This window comes from Sminthopsis crassicaudata, chromosome 3 (assembly GCF_048593235.1).
Source record: "Sminthopsis crassicaudata isolate SCR6 chromosome 3, ASM4859323v1, whole genome shotgun sequence".
Taxonomy (NCBI): Eukaryota; Metazoa; Chordata; class Mammalia; order Dasyuromorphia; family Dasyuridae; genus Sminthopsis; species Sminthopsis crassicaudata.
In genome coordinates, this window is record NC_133619.1 from 486,885,161 (window position 1) to 486,899,766 (window position 14,606).

The 14,606-nt window shown below is 31.1% G+C and overlaps 1 protein-coding gene across 2 annotated transcripts in view; it reads left to right on the top strand.

Moving 5' to 3' along the window:
* Positions 1-14,606, top strand: part of XPO4 (exportin 4) — a 111,852-nt gene that overhangs the window by 60,481 nt on the left and 36,765 nt on the right. For both annotated transcript variants that reach the window (XM_074303681.1, XM_074303682.1), the window contains exons 7-9: positions 8,428-8,540; positions 11,924-12,081; positions 12,329-12,503. In XM_074303681.1, coding sequence (XP_074159782.1) covers positions 8,428-8,540; positions 11,924-12,081; positions 12,329-12,503 — 446 coding nt within the window. The remainder of the gene's footprint in view (positions 1-8,427; positions 8,541-11,923; positions 12,082-12,328; positions 12,504-14,606) is intronic.

Genomic DNA, 14,606 nt, shown 5'->3' on the forward strand with positions numbered 1-14,606 from the left:
AAACTTCGTAAATTTTAACTCCCTTAAGAGAATTTTGATTTTTGACCATTCTAGTACCAATAGCATGTAATTTGGAATATTATATCCTTATGGGCATATCAAGTTGTTTATGAAAGAAACAGGCTTTAATATATCAAGGTCTTTTAACATTTTGGAGGGGTGGGGTTTGGAGGAGGAAATTTCATCTTGATCTCTTCATAATTGTGTAATTTTTTTCATGACCCTTTACAGTTTGATTCAGTAAACATATTAAATATTTATAAAAAACTTTGCTAAACTGGGAAAGATAAAAACAATGTCCTTTGTTGTCAAGGAGTATGCAGTGAGTAAGGCTGGTTGTTATGTATGATGAAAGAAATAGTGCGAATGAGATAAAGGAGAGATTCAGATGAAATGATGTAGAAAAATTTGTTAGAAAAAACCAAGTGGCAGGATGAAAGTTGGGGGTGAGCCTGTCAAGGAAAGCTGCTAGAGGCATTGGAAATTAAAATTTCCTGTGCTTGTTTATTAGAATACCTAAGTTGAAATTCCAGTCTTACTATTTGCTGCTGGCGGAAGGATAAAATCACTAAAATAATTCTGAACTTCAAATTTGGTATCTACAAAATGGAGACGAATGAACTGTTTACCCAGTGTTGTTGTGAACAAAGTGCTTTCTTTGCCAACTAAATTGTTAAATTAGTATGAAACATTTCTCCCTATTCTGTAGTAATAGTAGATCACATCTATATAGATCTTTTAAGGTTTGCAAAGTATTTGTATATCTTAAATCATTTGATTCTTAAGACACCTTGTGAAATTAGTACTTCTATTATCCTCTTTTTCAGAAAAGGAAATTGAAGCTGTAAGGTTAAGTGATTGCTTTGGACCCCACAGCTAATAAGTAATCATCTAAGGCAGGGGTTCTCAAACTACTGCCAGCAGGCCAGATGCGGCCCCTGAGGACTTTTATGCGGTCAGCCGAGTTATGGCAAATGGGCTGAGGGATGGACACAGTGTGAGTTTTTGTTTTTACTATAGTCAGCCCTCCCACAGTCTGAGGAACAGTGAACTGGCCCCCTATTTAAAGAGTTTGAGGACCACTGATCTAAAGTCTTTTGACTCCCAAGTCTTAAACTATATTCCGAAGGCCATGTAAGCACCAGAGGGCATAAATTGCCATTTTAAATATATTTTATGTAATAAGGAAAATCCACTTATAATATGTATTCCTGTCATATGTATTATCCCTTTAAGTTATGTTATTTTAGACTAATAGATGTAGCACTAAGTCAAAAGTTGCTTTTAAATCATTCAAAATTGAAAGGTAGCTTGTTTTTAATGTAGCTATTCATGGTCATATGTGGGCCTCTTATATTACTGAATTCTGCTGTACAGATGGCACTTATTGTATTAGGGCTTTCATCTGAAAGCTTTGTAAATACAAACAATGTGACTTTCCTTTCCCAGTTAGTTGAGCACTTATTTGATATTAATACTATTCAGATATTAGTTCACCTGGTGTTCATAAATGCTTGAGGATTTTGGCAGTGATAATCATAAATGACAATACCATAGAATTTCTATTTTGCACAAAGAATGTTTGGCAGGGGTCCCTGGTATGTTGCTTCTATAATATTTCTTTTTCCAGTTCTATTACTGTGCCTTTTATTGGCATCCTATTTCCGAGGATCAGGTTTGGTTTTGGCCATATTTTTTTTTAACTTAATCTCCTGGAGGAAAGCTGAAAGGATCAAAGGATAGTAATAAGATACAAGACTTTCACCTAGATCAGAGATACTCAATCAGTAAGGTCAGCTTCATCCATGGCAAGGGCTGGAAAATAGGCAGGTGAGGCCTTATTGCACCTGCCAGTTCCCCTTCCTCTAAGGATTTATGATAACTGGGATCACATGTGTTAAGTTGCAGTGAATTTATAGCTATGGTAACAGAAAAAATGGTACCATCTCTATTTATTTATTTATTCATTCATTTATCTATTTATTTTCTGAGGCTGGGGTTAAGTGACTTGCCCAGGGTCACACAGCTAGGAAGTGTTAAGTGTCTGAGACCAGATTTGAACTTGGGTCCTCCTGAATTCAAGGCTGGTGCTCTATCCACTGTGCCACCTAGCTGCCCCGGTACCATTTCTATTACTGATAGATGGAGGTAGTGATAGAAGTGCTTCTGTATTTGACAGTAAAGTTGTACTGATCTTGAAATTTTTTCATTCAAAACTGGGTGGATAGGCATTCTGTCAATATGTTGATTTTTTTTTTTTTTTTAATTCCTATTGTTGCCAGAAAAGGCTTTTATAACATAAAACATTGATAATGATAGAAAATGTTGCTGTAGCAGTGTCCTAATACTGCATGGTGGTTAGATGCTAATTAATAATAAAATGCATTAGTTTTTATTATTTTTACTCTTTCTCATTTTCATCACAATAGCTATCAGGTATGCATTCTTGATAACAGGCATATTGATAGTTTTTGTAGATTAACAAAAGTGCTCTGAGCAGAGTTCATTGGTAATGGACTGTGCTTGTGTTTTAGAAGAGGATTTCTCTAGTTTATGATTAAGGTGGTTGTTATTAATATTAATCATATCAATAACAATTATTATACAATTACACAAAAGAATCAATCATTGTATCAGTGTAGATAACTGTTGTTGCAAGAATTTTCCTATACCAATGCAGATTGCAATCTGTGATTTATCTTTTGAGTCCTAGAGAAACGTCAGACAGAGAGTAATTGCCTTGCTCAAAATCATGCAGGATATAGGACTATAAAAATAGGATTTTAAATCCAGATTTTCTATTTTTCCAATTACATGTAAAGATAATTTTTAGCATTCATTAAAAAAAAACAAAACAAAAAACAAAACAAAAAAAACTTTAACTACCAAGTTTTCTTCTTTTCCTCCCCAAAATGCTAAAGAATTTGATACAGGTTATAATGTATAACCATGTAAAAGATATTCCCACATTTATCAAGTTGTAAAAGAAGGAACAGACCAAAAAGGAAAAAAATCAACCCCCCCCTCAAAAAAAAAAAAAAAAAGTAAAAAATAGCATGCATTCAGACACCATTGGTTCTTTTTCTGAATGTAGATAACATTTTCCATGATGAGACCTTTAAAAATTACCTTTAAAAATAAATTTGAAGTGGGACAGCTAAGTGGCAGGCGCAATGGATAGAGCATTTCTCGGAAGTTAGGAGGACCTTAGTTCAAATGTGGCCTCAGACACTTAACGCTGTGTGACCCTGGGCAAGTCACTCAACCCCAATTGTCTCCACATAAAAAAATAAAAATATATTTGAAGCAGTTCACAATTATCTAAGAGTTATTTGTCCTTGAAGTATAAGTTTATGTTTTTGGGGGGTTATGTGACCATTTTATAATTAGGGAAATTGACTCAAAAAGGAATTTATAGGATTTATTTAAGGTACCAGCAGCAACAGAGCTGGAACTGAATCCATGGCTCTAGAGCTCTATTTTGTTTTTCTTTTTCTAGAGTGCTAGTTTGCAAACTGAGGTGCTAAAACATATATTTGTGTCACAGTTCTCTCTCTCCAAGCTAATAAACAAAATAAAAGAATTTTAGTGCTTTAAGGTATTATAGAAATAAATTGACTCTCCTTTGTTTGACATTCTGTTTTGCTGGTTTATGATGGTTCATTTGTCCTTAAGTTATATTACAGTTAGAAAATGGCTTTTCTTTTGTTACTTTAAGAATTCAGGCATCAGAACCTTTGCTCTAGAGGTTATGTAAGTAGCCATTGTAATGACAGAAAAGTAATTTTAATTTCATTTCTGTTATTTCAAGAAGTTGTTTTATAAAAATGGGAAGGGAAATGGAAATAAAGATAATAGACTTTGCTATTAAAAATAAGGGGAAAAAACTTCATTATAGGCATATTGGGATCATATATAAACAGAACAAGAGATAGGAAAACATGGGAGAAAAGATTAGGGAATTTTTTAAAGGCTATATTTGTGGTTGTATACTTGTGTTACTAGTTAAATTAAGTAGTTGGAAGTACAAATGAGCTGTCATCCTGCAAAATATTAATACTTTTGTCTTTTTCCTCAGGAAAAAAAATAATAGTTGGAGATCAAGAGAATTCTTTAATCATTTAGACTGAATTGAACTGATTTTCATTTTTACAGTACTGTTTAATAGTGTAGTATTAACAGTCTTCAAAATTTTTTTTTTATCTCTGCCATCCTTAATATAGTGATGACATATTTTTATTTTGGATGGTTTATTAAAAGTACACAGTTATTTTTATCTATTTACCTTGTGTTGTCTGATGTGCCACTAATTTATATAAAGTCATAGGGGTAAGGTTAAAGGTCCTTTCAGCTAAAAGTCCTATGATAACTCCTAAAATTATTTTTGATTATGGATGCCTAATAAAGGATTTTTAACTTTGTGTCATAGACTGCTTTGACAATTTTGGTGAAGCCTATTGACTCCTTTTTAGAATAATTAAATAATTGAAGAAAATGTTAAATGTCAGTTAAAGGGAATGGAACTAGCATTTATTAAAGGCCTACCTGTATATGCAGATACTGTGACAAGTATTTTATAATTATTAACTTATTTGAGCCTCACAATAACCCTGGATGATAGGTGGTGGTGTTCTCATTTTATGAAAAAGGAAATTGAGAGCTACAGAGATTAAGTAATTTAGTCCAAAGTCACACAACTAGTATCTGAGGCAGGATTTGAATTCAGATCTTTCTGACTCTGTGGCCAATGCCTTAGCCACTTTTTCCATCCACCTGCCTAGGTTAATGAAACTAAAGATGCAATTTTCCTGCCATCTAAGCTCACTGACTACCTAAAATCTATCTCTGAATTTTAGACTCTGGATTAAAAATCCCTGACCTAGAGGGAAAATATAGGATATTTTTAGTAAAGCTTATATACTGCTTAGTATAATAATTTGATATATACATGGATAAATACTTTCAGTGATAAAAATAAGAAAAATTAATAATGATCACATAGAATGGAAAGTAGTTATTAGGTGATACACAGGATATTAACATCTATTTCTCTGACGTCTTGCTTTTGAACTTCATCTCAAATGACCCTCTTCAAAGTAATCATATCTGATAACTTTTTCCCAGCCCTTATCCTTCTTGATCTCTCTGTAGTTTTTGAATACTCTAGGTTATCTCCTCCTAGATATTCTTTCCTCTCAAAGTGTTTTTTTTTTTTTTTTTTTTTGACACTATACTCTTCTGGTTTATACACTTGCTTCTTTTCAGTTTCCTCTGCTAGTTCTTTTTTCCTTAACTTGCTCACTAATTATTGATATTTTTCAGGTCTCCCTCCCTTTTGGATTCTGTACTCTTATTTTATTGGTTACTCTGGGGCTAATTAGCAACTCTGTGCCTGTAATTTCCAGGTCTAAATATCCATCCTTCCTCTGTGTTCTGAACTGTAGTTACAAGCATTTTTCATATTTTGAGCTGTACTTTAAACTCAACATGTTCATAAACAGGAGACATTATTCTCATCTCATCCCTAGCTGTCTGTACCCATTTCCAGATTTCCCTATTGCTGAAATTTATGTCATACTCATTGTCACCCTACGTTTGCAGTCAATTGCCAAATTTTGTGGTTTCTATTTTCTTAACATTCCCATCTCTGTCTCTCTATGGATATTCATTTCTCTTTATTCACATCTACCTCCTGAGATCTAGATCTCCTGACCTTATACCTAGACTATTGCAGTAGCTATCTAGCTGGTTTCCCTACCTCAAGTCCTTTCCTACTCCAGTTTATTCTTCACTTAGTTGCCAATATTTTTTTAAAGTGTAGGTCTGATCATGTCACCCTCATGCTCCAGTAAGTTCCAGTGGCTGCTTTTTATCTCCAGGATCAAATCTCAGGTTTTGGTGTCATGTAAGATCTTAATCTGGTACCTTCTTACCTTTCCATGTGCACTTTATTCCCTTCCATCCATAATAGATATTCTGTTCCACTTAAACATGCCTACTTGTGTTGTCTCCTATATCTGTGCCTTTCACTGACTGTCTCTTAATGAAGCTGAAATTCTTTGTCCCCTTATTTCTATTTTTTAATTTCCCTCTATTTCTTCAAGATTTGGCTCCCCCTCTCTATAATGGCTCCCTTTCTTTTTCTTTCAAATTACTTATATCTTGTATTTTCCTAGTTATTTTTATACATGTTGTATCTCCTCCATTGAAATGTATGCTTCTTGAGAGTTGGAATTATGTTTACCTTTTATTGTATCCCCAGTGCTTGAAATTGTGCTTGGCACACAGTAAATATTTCATAAATGACTGTCTAGTAATCCTGCATTAATAAGAATGAAAGGGAAGTAACAATAATAAGTGTCTTGAACATAATAGGAGTAATTTACCTTTAAAATATTCTGTATTTTTTCAGTTGCAGAGTTCTTACTGGCTTCAGGAATCATTCTTTAGGAGGGAAAAAGCTAGAAAAACATAAGTAAAAATACTGTTTTTTTCACTTGTATCTTGTTTTTAAGCTTCAATTTTTATAATGTTACTATATGTTTAATGTTGCAAGTGAGGTACAGAAAATAATCTTGAATTAAAACAGGTTTATAAGATAGGAAGTGAAAAGTTAATCATCTATTTCAATGAATTATGTGATCTTGGCCATATAAAAAAAGCTTCCTTTAGCTTGGCAGCTCCCAATACCTCCATATCTTTTTACTTTTGACAGTCTATTCTTGGCTCTCTCATAGTTCCACAGTAGAAAGGCTAGAGGTCCCCATGATAGAGACCTTTTACAGGTATCACTGTAATACTCAGGTTCTCTGATTGATGTCATTTGTTTTCCCTACTGGCCTTTTCCTTGTTCATCAAGCAAGTCTTTGGTGATATGTATAATACAATTTGATGTGCTCCTTATTGATAATACATTATTTACCCCTTTCTATCTACCTTCAGTCATGCCCACCTCCATTTATTTGAGAATGACCTAACCATAACTTTCATTCTGTCTTTCACAGATATACAGAATGGGTTAGATTTCTTGAATTTACTTAATATTGCAGAGTGCTTTTAGTGATCTAGATTTTTTTTTCTTATGAAAGGATATATAATACCATTATTCCTAAGGTGATATATTACTATATAACTTAAGTCTTCATAGCTAATGCTGTAGATCAGAATGGCTAGGTTGTTTTTTTTTATTTTTAAAAATAATTTCTATTTCTAGCTTAGTATTTTCCCTTTTTTTTTTTTTTTTTGGTTAATCAGAAAACTTCCACTAGAGGAAACATAAGAGAGTAGTAAAATTCAAATTTCACATTCACCTTCCTGTGATATGATAGGTAATATTATTGGAATTTTGTACCTGTGACAAACAAGAGATATTCTTTCAAATCTTAAAAGTATTTTCCTCCATGTAGAAACAGATTTGTTAAAATTATCTCAAAACCAACAAAATAAAAGGCTATGCTTTAAAAAAAAAACTCATTTCAAATTGTTTTTACTTTTCTAGTTATGCCATGGTAGAAATGTTAGCATATTCTTTGAATTTCTGTCTTATTTTTATAAGCAATCATATGGATTACTAAATGATCAGAGAATTGCCTCAATTGAAATTTTATAGATGAGCATGAACAAGTCAGCATATCCAGATAGCATAGCCAGATATTGGCTATTTGGATCATAGTCAAACTCTTCTTAAAGTAGTTTAGTTATTTATAAAAATATTGTTGGGAAAGTTCTTTTCAGAAATGCCCATGAATGTTCTTTGTTCAGTTTATAATTGCCAGAAATTTATTTTGTTAGAGGATAGAAAAACACTGTATAATAATGTCATTGAATACCATAAATTGTTTTCAAGCTTCTTTGCAATGATCAATAATTTAATAGAATACTTTTTATAGTAGCTGTTGTCAATTAATTTAGAATTAATGAAGTAAATTTCCAATGATGACATATATATATGATTTGTTCTTAATATTTGCATATTTCATTTCAATAAGTGATTCTTGCGGCTAGATTCACAGAGATACACATTTTCATGTATTAAAACTTGTCATAAAGCCTGTTGGCTTTAATGACTGGGAAAAACTTGTAGAAAATTATTTCCCTTCTTGTGTAAATTATGACACCTATTAGTTGCAATTGTTGTTCTGCCTTTTGTTTCTTGCCAGTCAGGTGTCCTACTTATCAAAAGTGAATTTATCCCTTTGGTATGTCACATAATTATGATCAAACCGTTATCTTACATGCCTATAGCATTCTTTTTTCCAGTACTTAATACCTTTTATTCCTTGGCCTCATGCATGAATTATGCAGTGTATGTGAAGAGGCTTAAACTGTTTCCATTACATTCTTTCTGAATGGATCCTGTTGTATCCAGGATATACATATTTTTTAAACAAAGTAAGAATGTTATTGTTGACCTTGACACCAGATAACTGGGTAGACATTATATAGCTATGTTTGAATCCTCACAAAATGTGATGCTAAAGCCAACAGAATCCTGGCGTGAAACCCTCTTGGACAGCAGAGTTATGGATCTTTTCTTTACAGTAAGTCTAATTCTTCCTATTTGATAATGTTTGAAGTTGGTTTTTTAAAAAAAATTTTTTTCTTTTAACATTCTGACTTTCATTTGAGTCAATTAAATGTAACTTTTTAAAATAATTCATGTCTCTAATATGTAATTATTTCATGAAGTTTAATACCTTTTTATGAGTAATATACATTTTGTTTATTTTATACATGTTTCAAGTATAATAGCATTGAGTAATTTTCTGTTTCAGATACTACTCTGAAAATATCAAATAAATATTGCATTTCAAATGTTTTCTATTCTTACATAAGTATAACAGTTAAAGATGGAAACCATATTGGCCTTTTTTTCAGCTAATTTGCAATTGTAGTATAAAAGTATAAATTGGATAATTAATGGTAAATTGTACAGTTAAAGACTAAGATTTTTCCATTTGTAGTTTTCCAGTGTTTATATATTCCTTTTCTTTGCTGGTGAATTCCCATTTGATAAGATTGAATCATTGGAAGTTGAAAAAAAAGCATTGTAGTTTTATCTAGTTACATATTCAGCAGCTGTTGAAATGAATTCTTTATGTATATGTAAGAGTAAATATAGATGATTTTGTCATTTTCAGATTTAACATATATCAGTTTATATTTTCATTTTCAATTCGTAAAAATAATAAGCTGAAAACATTGTCAAAATTAATGGACTTAATTGTAAATAAATCTTGAATACAGTTGTCTGCCTCAATTGAAATAAATTATTTTGGAATGTATTCAAAGTTATATCTTTATAAAGATTTACTTCATTAGATTGAAAATTGATATTGCCCCAGCAGTTTTTGAAAAGGTGAAAAACTTGCTGGCAGAACTCGAAACAGCTATACCAAAACTGAACAGCTGTCTAGACAAACCAAACAACTGCTGCTGTCAGCTGTGAATTGCCTCATTGCAAATAACTTTTTGAGTTTGGAAGTTAACTCTTTCGTGCATAGCTCTATTGACAAGTCTGTAATGTTTATAGCTAGTTATTAATTCTGCCTTAAGATGTACTTTAAGAGATTAATCAGATGAATTATGATTTAATTTAATTTTCAATTGGACATAAAATATATTTCCTTAGTTAAGGATATATGTTTAGCTCTATTGAATATTTTTGAATATAATTTTATATTTCTTTCTTTTTTTATTTATAAATTTTTTGACAGTAAATATGCATGAATAATTTTTATAATTTTATTTTTCAACTTGAAAACAAAAATAATCACATAGCTCACCATTTGTACGTCATATTGAGTTCAGAAATCTTTTCCAAGCATCACGCATTCTCTTCTCCCTCCCCACTCCCTATCTTCCTTTGCCTTTTACAATGAAAGTGAACTGTTGCAGATAGTCCTAGACTTGAAGATTGAAATGTTTCAGCTCAAATCCTACCTCTGACACTTCTTGACAGTGTGACTGGCAATAAAACCTGTGAGCTCTTTGAGCCTCCATTTCCTTATCTATAAAAGAGAAGCAATGGTAACTTCTTTACAGGATTGTAATAAGATTTTAGTAATGTACACAAATGCATTATCTCTGTGTATATATGCATATAATACTTTGTGAACTTTAAAACCCTACACAAATGTCTGTTATACACACATTTGGAGACGGAGCTAACTTTATAATTATGTAATATGTTTATAATTCAGTAATGACAATGTCACAAATGTTTGAAATACAACTGCTATTACAGTGGAATGTAGTCTTTCTTCATCCTGAATTGTTTTCTTAACCAGCCACATTGACTAAAAGTTGTACTGGAAAGCAAGGATGGGAGAGCTAAGGAGTAGAGTCACTGGAAATGTGAAGTAAGGGTAGGAGAAACCAAGGACTGTATCCATTGTATTCAAGTTCTAAATTAGAACTTGAAATACATTTTCCTGTAGAAACAATGATATAAAGGAGATTGGGTTCCTAGGTTAGCCCATAGACATTTATCTACCCTCTTACATGTCCAGACTGATTTTAGCAATTAAAAATGCAATTGAATTTCACTTTGGAACAAACTTTTTATACAACTTATTCACTAAATGGGAATTGCTTACATATCTTAATTTATACAAAGAGTTATTATGTAGACATCATTAGATGCATTAGAATGTACTCAATGGATGTTTATATTTTCTTGAGCAAAATTAATTTTTTAATGTGTAAGAGTAGAGAAAATAATTACTAAAAATTTCCAAATATATTTGAGTTTTTGCAATATATATTTAATAACTATAAGCTGAAGGAAGTTCAAAGATGAAAATAGAATCATTCATCAATTATTTGCTGAGCAGATAAACATGTTCCCAACACTATGCTGGGTTATCCTGGGAGATACAAAAGTAAGTATAAAATACAGAAAGTACCTTGAGAAATATAGAGTTGGAGAAATCAAATTTAAATATATTGAATATACAGAACAGTAAGGTGACAAGTGATGATGTATATAGTGAGAATTATTTAGAAAAGGGAAGGACCAACTTAATCTCTAGTAAAATGTTCACTTTTTTTTTTTTTTTTTTTTAGCAAAACTAAAAAATAACCATTTTTATTGTCAATAAAAGTAAAGTATGATCAGTTTCTAACTCATTCTCAAAAAGTCAGGTGCTTTTTAGTGACTACATTAAGTAATCTACATTAAAAATACTTTGTTTATAATATTGTATCATGTGACAGAAATGTAACATCTCTTTAACATTTACCTGAAAATATAAACAATACTGATTTATCTAGCATAAAGTAGTCTTTTGAATACTGTACGTGTTTGGAAAATTTTGCATGACTGAAGTAAAACTTGTACAGACTTTTGAAATGGATTTACATTATTTCTTTACAATGGCAGTGTAGTAGAACAAAGATAAATTTAGGAAGAGAAAATTATAGTTGTAAAATTTTGAATAAATGAGTGCATTTTTAAGGATTGTAATGAATTTACTTTTCATAGCTTCACTGTTTACTTCCAATAAAGGAGCATCCATATACTCTTGATTGAACTTGATGACTAACTTTAGCAAGACTGTAGCCTAGGCATAGTTAGCATAATACAGATGACTGTCGTTATTGCTGTTTTTAGAAGGAGCAGTATGTCTGACTGGCTGGCATCTGTTTCTCTCTTTAAGACACAACATGCTGTAGACAGTTAAAATTTTCAAAATGTAGGTAGCACCCAGTGGATAGTTAGTTTGGGGATATTTAAAATTATGATTTATGAAGTTAGTGCATTGGAGGGTAAAATAATATTTAAAGTGTGCTTTGATTTAAGAATTAAATACTTTGTTTAAAAATAAACAGCTGGTCTGAGCTCTTTCTTGTTTGGAAGGTAGACATGTAATTTGATAAAGAGAATTTATTTTTATGAATTGGCAGTGACTCTTTCTTACAGGTACATCGTAAAATCAGAGAAGATTCAGATATGGCACAAGATTCACTACAGTGCTTAGCCCAGTTAGCCTCTCTTCATGGACCCATCTTTCCCGATGAAGGTTCTCAAGTGGATTACCTGGCACATTTCATTGAGGGATTACTGAATACCATTAATGGGTACGTCTACTTAACTTGCCTCTTTAATTTAATGGTATTTTTTGGGTTGGTTTTTTGTTTTTGTTTTTGTTTTTTTATAGTTAGCAGGAAAAAAACCCACTTTTTTTTCACCTCTTGACATTTTAAAGTATACCTGCATTTGATGGCTAGCATGAAACAGTTGCATTAATCTTTGAAAATGAATAGATGGTATGTGTAAGGGAATCCATCTTTCTTATTCAATAATTAAAATGTCTTTGGTTTATAGAATTGAAATAGAAGACTCTGAAGCAGTGGGGATCTCCAGCATTATCAGCAATTTGATAACTGTGTTCCCTCGAAATGTTTTAACTGCCATTCCAAATGAACTCTTCTCTTCCTTTGTTAACTGCCTCACACATCTCACTTGTTCTTTTGGGCGAAGTGCTGCGTTGGAAGAAGTGGTGAGTAAATTGCTCTAAAGTAATAGCTTTGATCTTTCACTTGAAAAATCTGTTATACTGTGATGGTATTTTGGAAGCTGAGAACATATTAAATGAGAACTCCATAGTTTGTAGCCTGCTTTTGTTTTCACACAAGTCTGCACGCACATTTTTTTACATATTGGGATAATGAGGAATGACAAATTCATTTACAAATTGACTTCTGAGATTCTAGGATGAAGGTACATCAAGAATTAGAAATTTTAGGACTTTAGAGCTTTACTTTTGAAATGATTTCATCAGATTAAACTTAAAATGCTTGGACTTATATGTTAGTAAATTTCCTTTTAAAATATTAATAGTCTACTGTTATATAATACAGCTTTTGTTACCTGTTCAGTTTTGACTTCTTTATAAAATGCTTTTAAAAGTTAAAAAGGTACTTTTTTTTGATAGTCTCTTTTTTTTTTTTTTTTTTTTTTTTTTTTTTTTTTTAAGAGATCCAAAGTTTTGAGTTTTTTCAAAAATAAGCCATTTATAATTGGGTTCTCTATCATTGTTAACATCTTCTTCTGACTTGGGTGCTGATCTCTTTACCTAGCATGATCTAATTCCAATTATTAAGTTCAACTGTTATTACACATAAAAAATATATTAAATATTAAGGATGTTCTTAGAAACACTTATTTCCTCATTTTCTAATCAAATCAAACAAATTTAACTGAATAATTGACCCTGATCTTTATGAAAACAACTGTATTTATTTAGTTGCTAGATTAATTCACCTTGTAGTGATATAAGTAATTGATGTTTTTCTCAAAATTTTTTCACATAATTTCTTATTGTTTAAAATTAGTTTCCCTCTCCAGTTTAGTGATCATTAAAGAATTTTGTAAAAAGCATAAGATGAAATGCTCTATTATTATGTTAAATATCTACTGTTGCACTTTTCCAGCTTACCTTAAAAGAAAACAAATATTACTACATTAATGAACCTTTCTATTTCCTTTTAACTGTCTTATCATTCATGGCTTAATTTGTGGATTTAAGCATCAATTGTATTTAAATCAGGGATATTTAGAAAATATAAAAATAGTTGGAAGACAGCTTCCAAATATCAGATTCCTCAGAACAACCAAGTTTCTGTTTAAGCAATACTTTACAGTAAGCTTTTTAAAATTTCACGAAGCTCCATCAGAATTCTAATAAACATGGTATTCAGAGTATGAATCTAAGGGAAAAAGGAAAAGAACTGATAATTCTTCACTGCATGGAAAGAAGGGTAGTAGTAGTAGTATTTTATTTTAATTGTGGTATTGGATTTCTGAGGCATAAAGGGTTTTTTTTTTTTGTTTTTTTTTTTTTTTGAAGTGAACCTGAAGTGTGTTCTATATTCAAAGGTTGACCCTTATGCTATCCAAATTCTGAATTTATGAAGCATGTGTTAATGAGATTTTTAGTATAATTAATGTCTCTGTTGGTTTTTATTTCCTATTTTAAAGTGATTAAAATGAATATCATTTAAAGAGAAATTAAGATTTTTCTGTTTTTTTGTTTTCTAGATTTGACTTTTTAAAAAACTCTTTTAGTTTAATTCTTATAGAATTTCTAACAGTTTACATATTTGTCTGAATTGCAAAAAATAGAAAAATTAGCATATTTATTATCTGGACAGGTCCTATCCTTATGCTTATCTGACAAAGGAATAATAAAGTCAAATAATAAATAATAAAGCTTTGGATTTTGCCTTGATTTTGTTGTTGTTTCTTCCTCTCATGTGTTGAGGGATAGAGGAGTAAAAAGAAGTTACTTCACTGCAGAGAGCTGCAATGATTTTTCAATATGTCTTCTAGGACCAGCCTAATCTATTTAAGGCTTTTGGCCCATAGCAGTATACTAATTTAACAATCAAATAATCTAATCTTATGGTAGTCAGTGAACAAAATAAATGATTTGATTTATGTTAAGAATGAAGAATATCAGACTAGGAAGAAAGAAAAATACTGAGAAAACTAAGTTTACTCAGTAAGTAATTTAATGTCTAGAACTTTACTAAAACAAATTACAAAACAGTGAAAGAATTTGGTGTAGCATGGTCTTATATTTTATTTTAATAAAATTTGG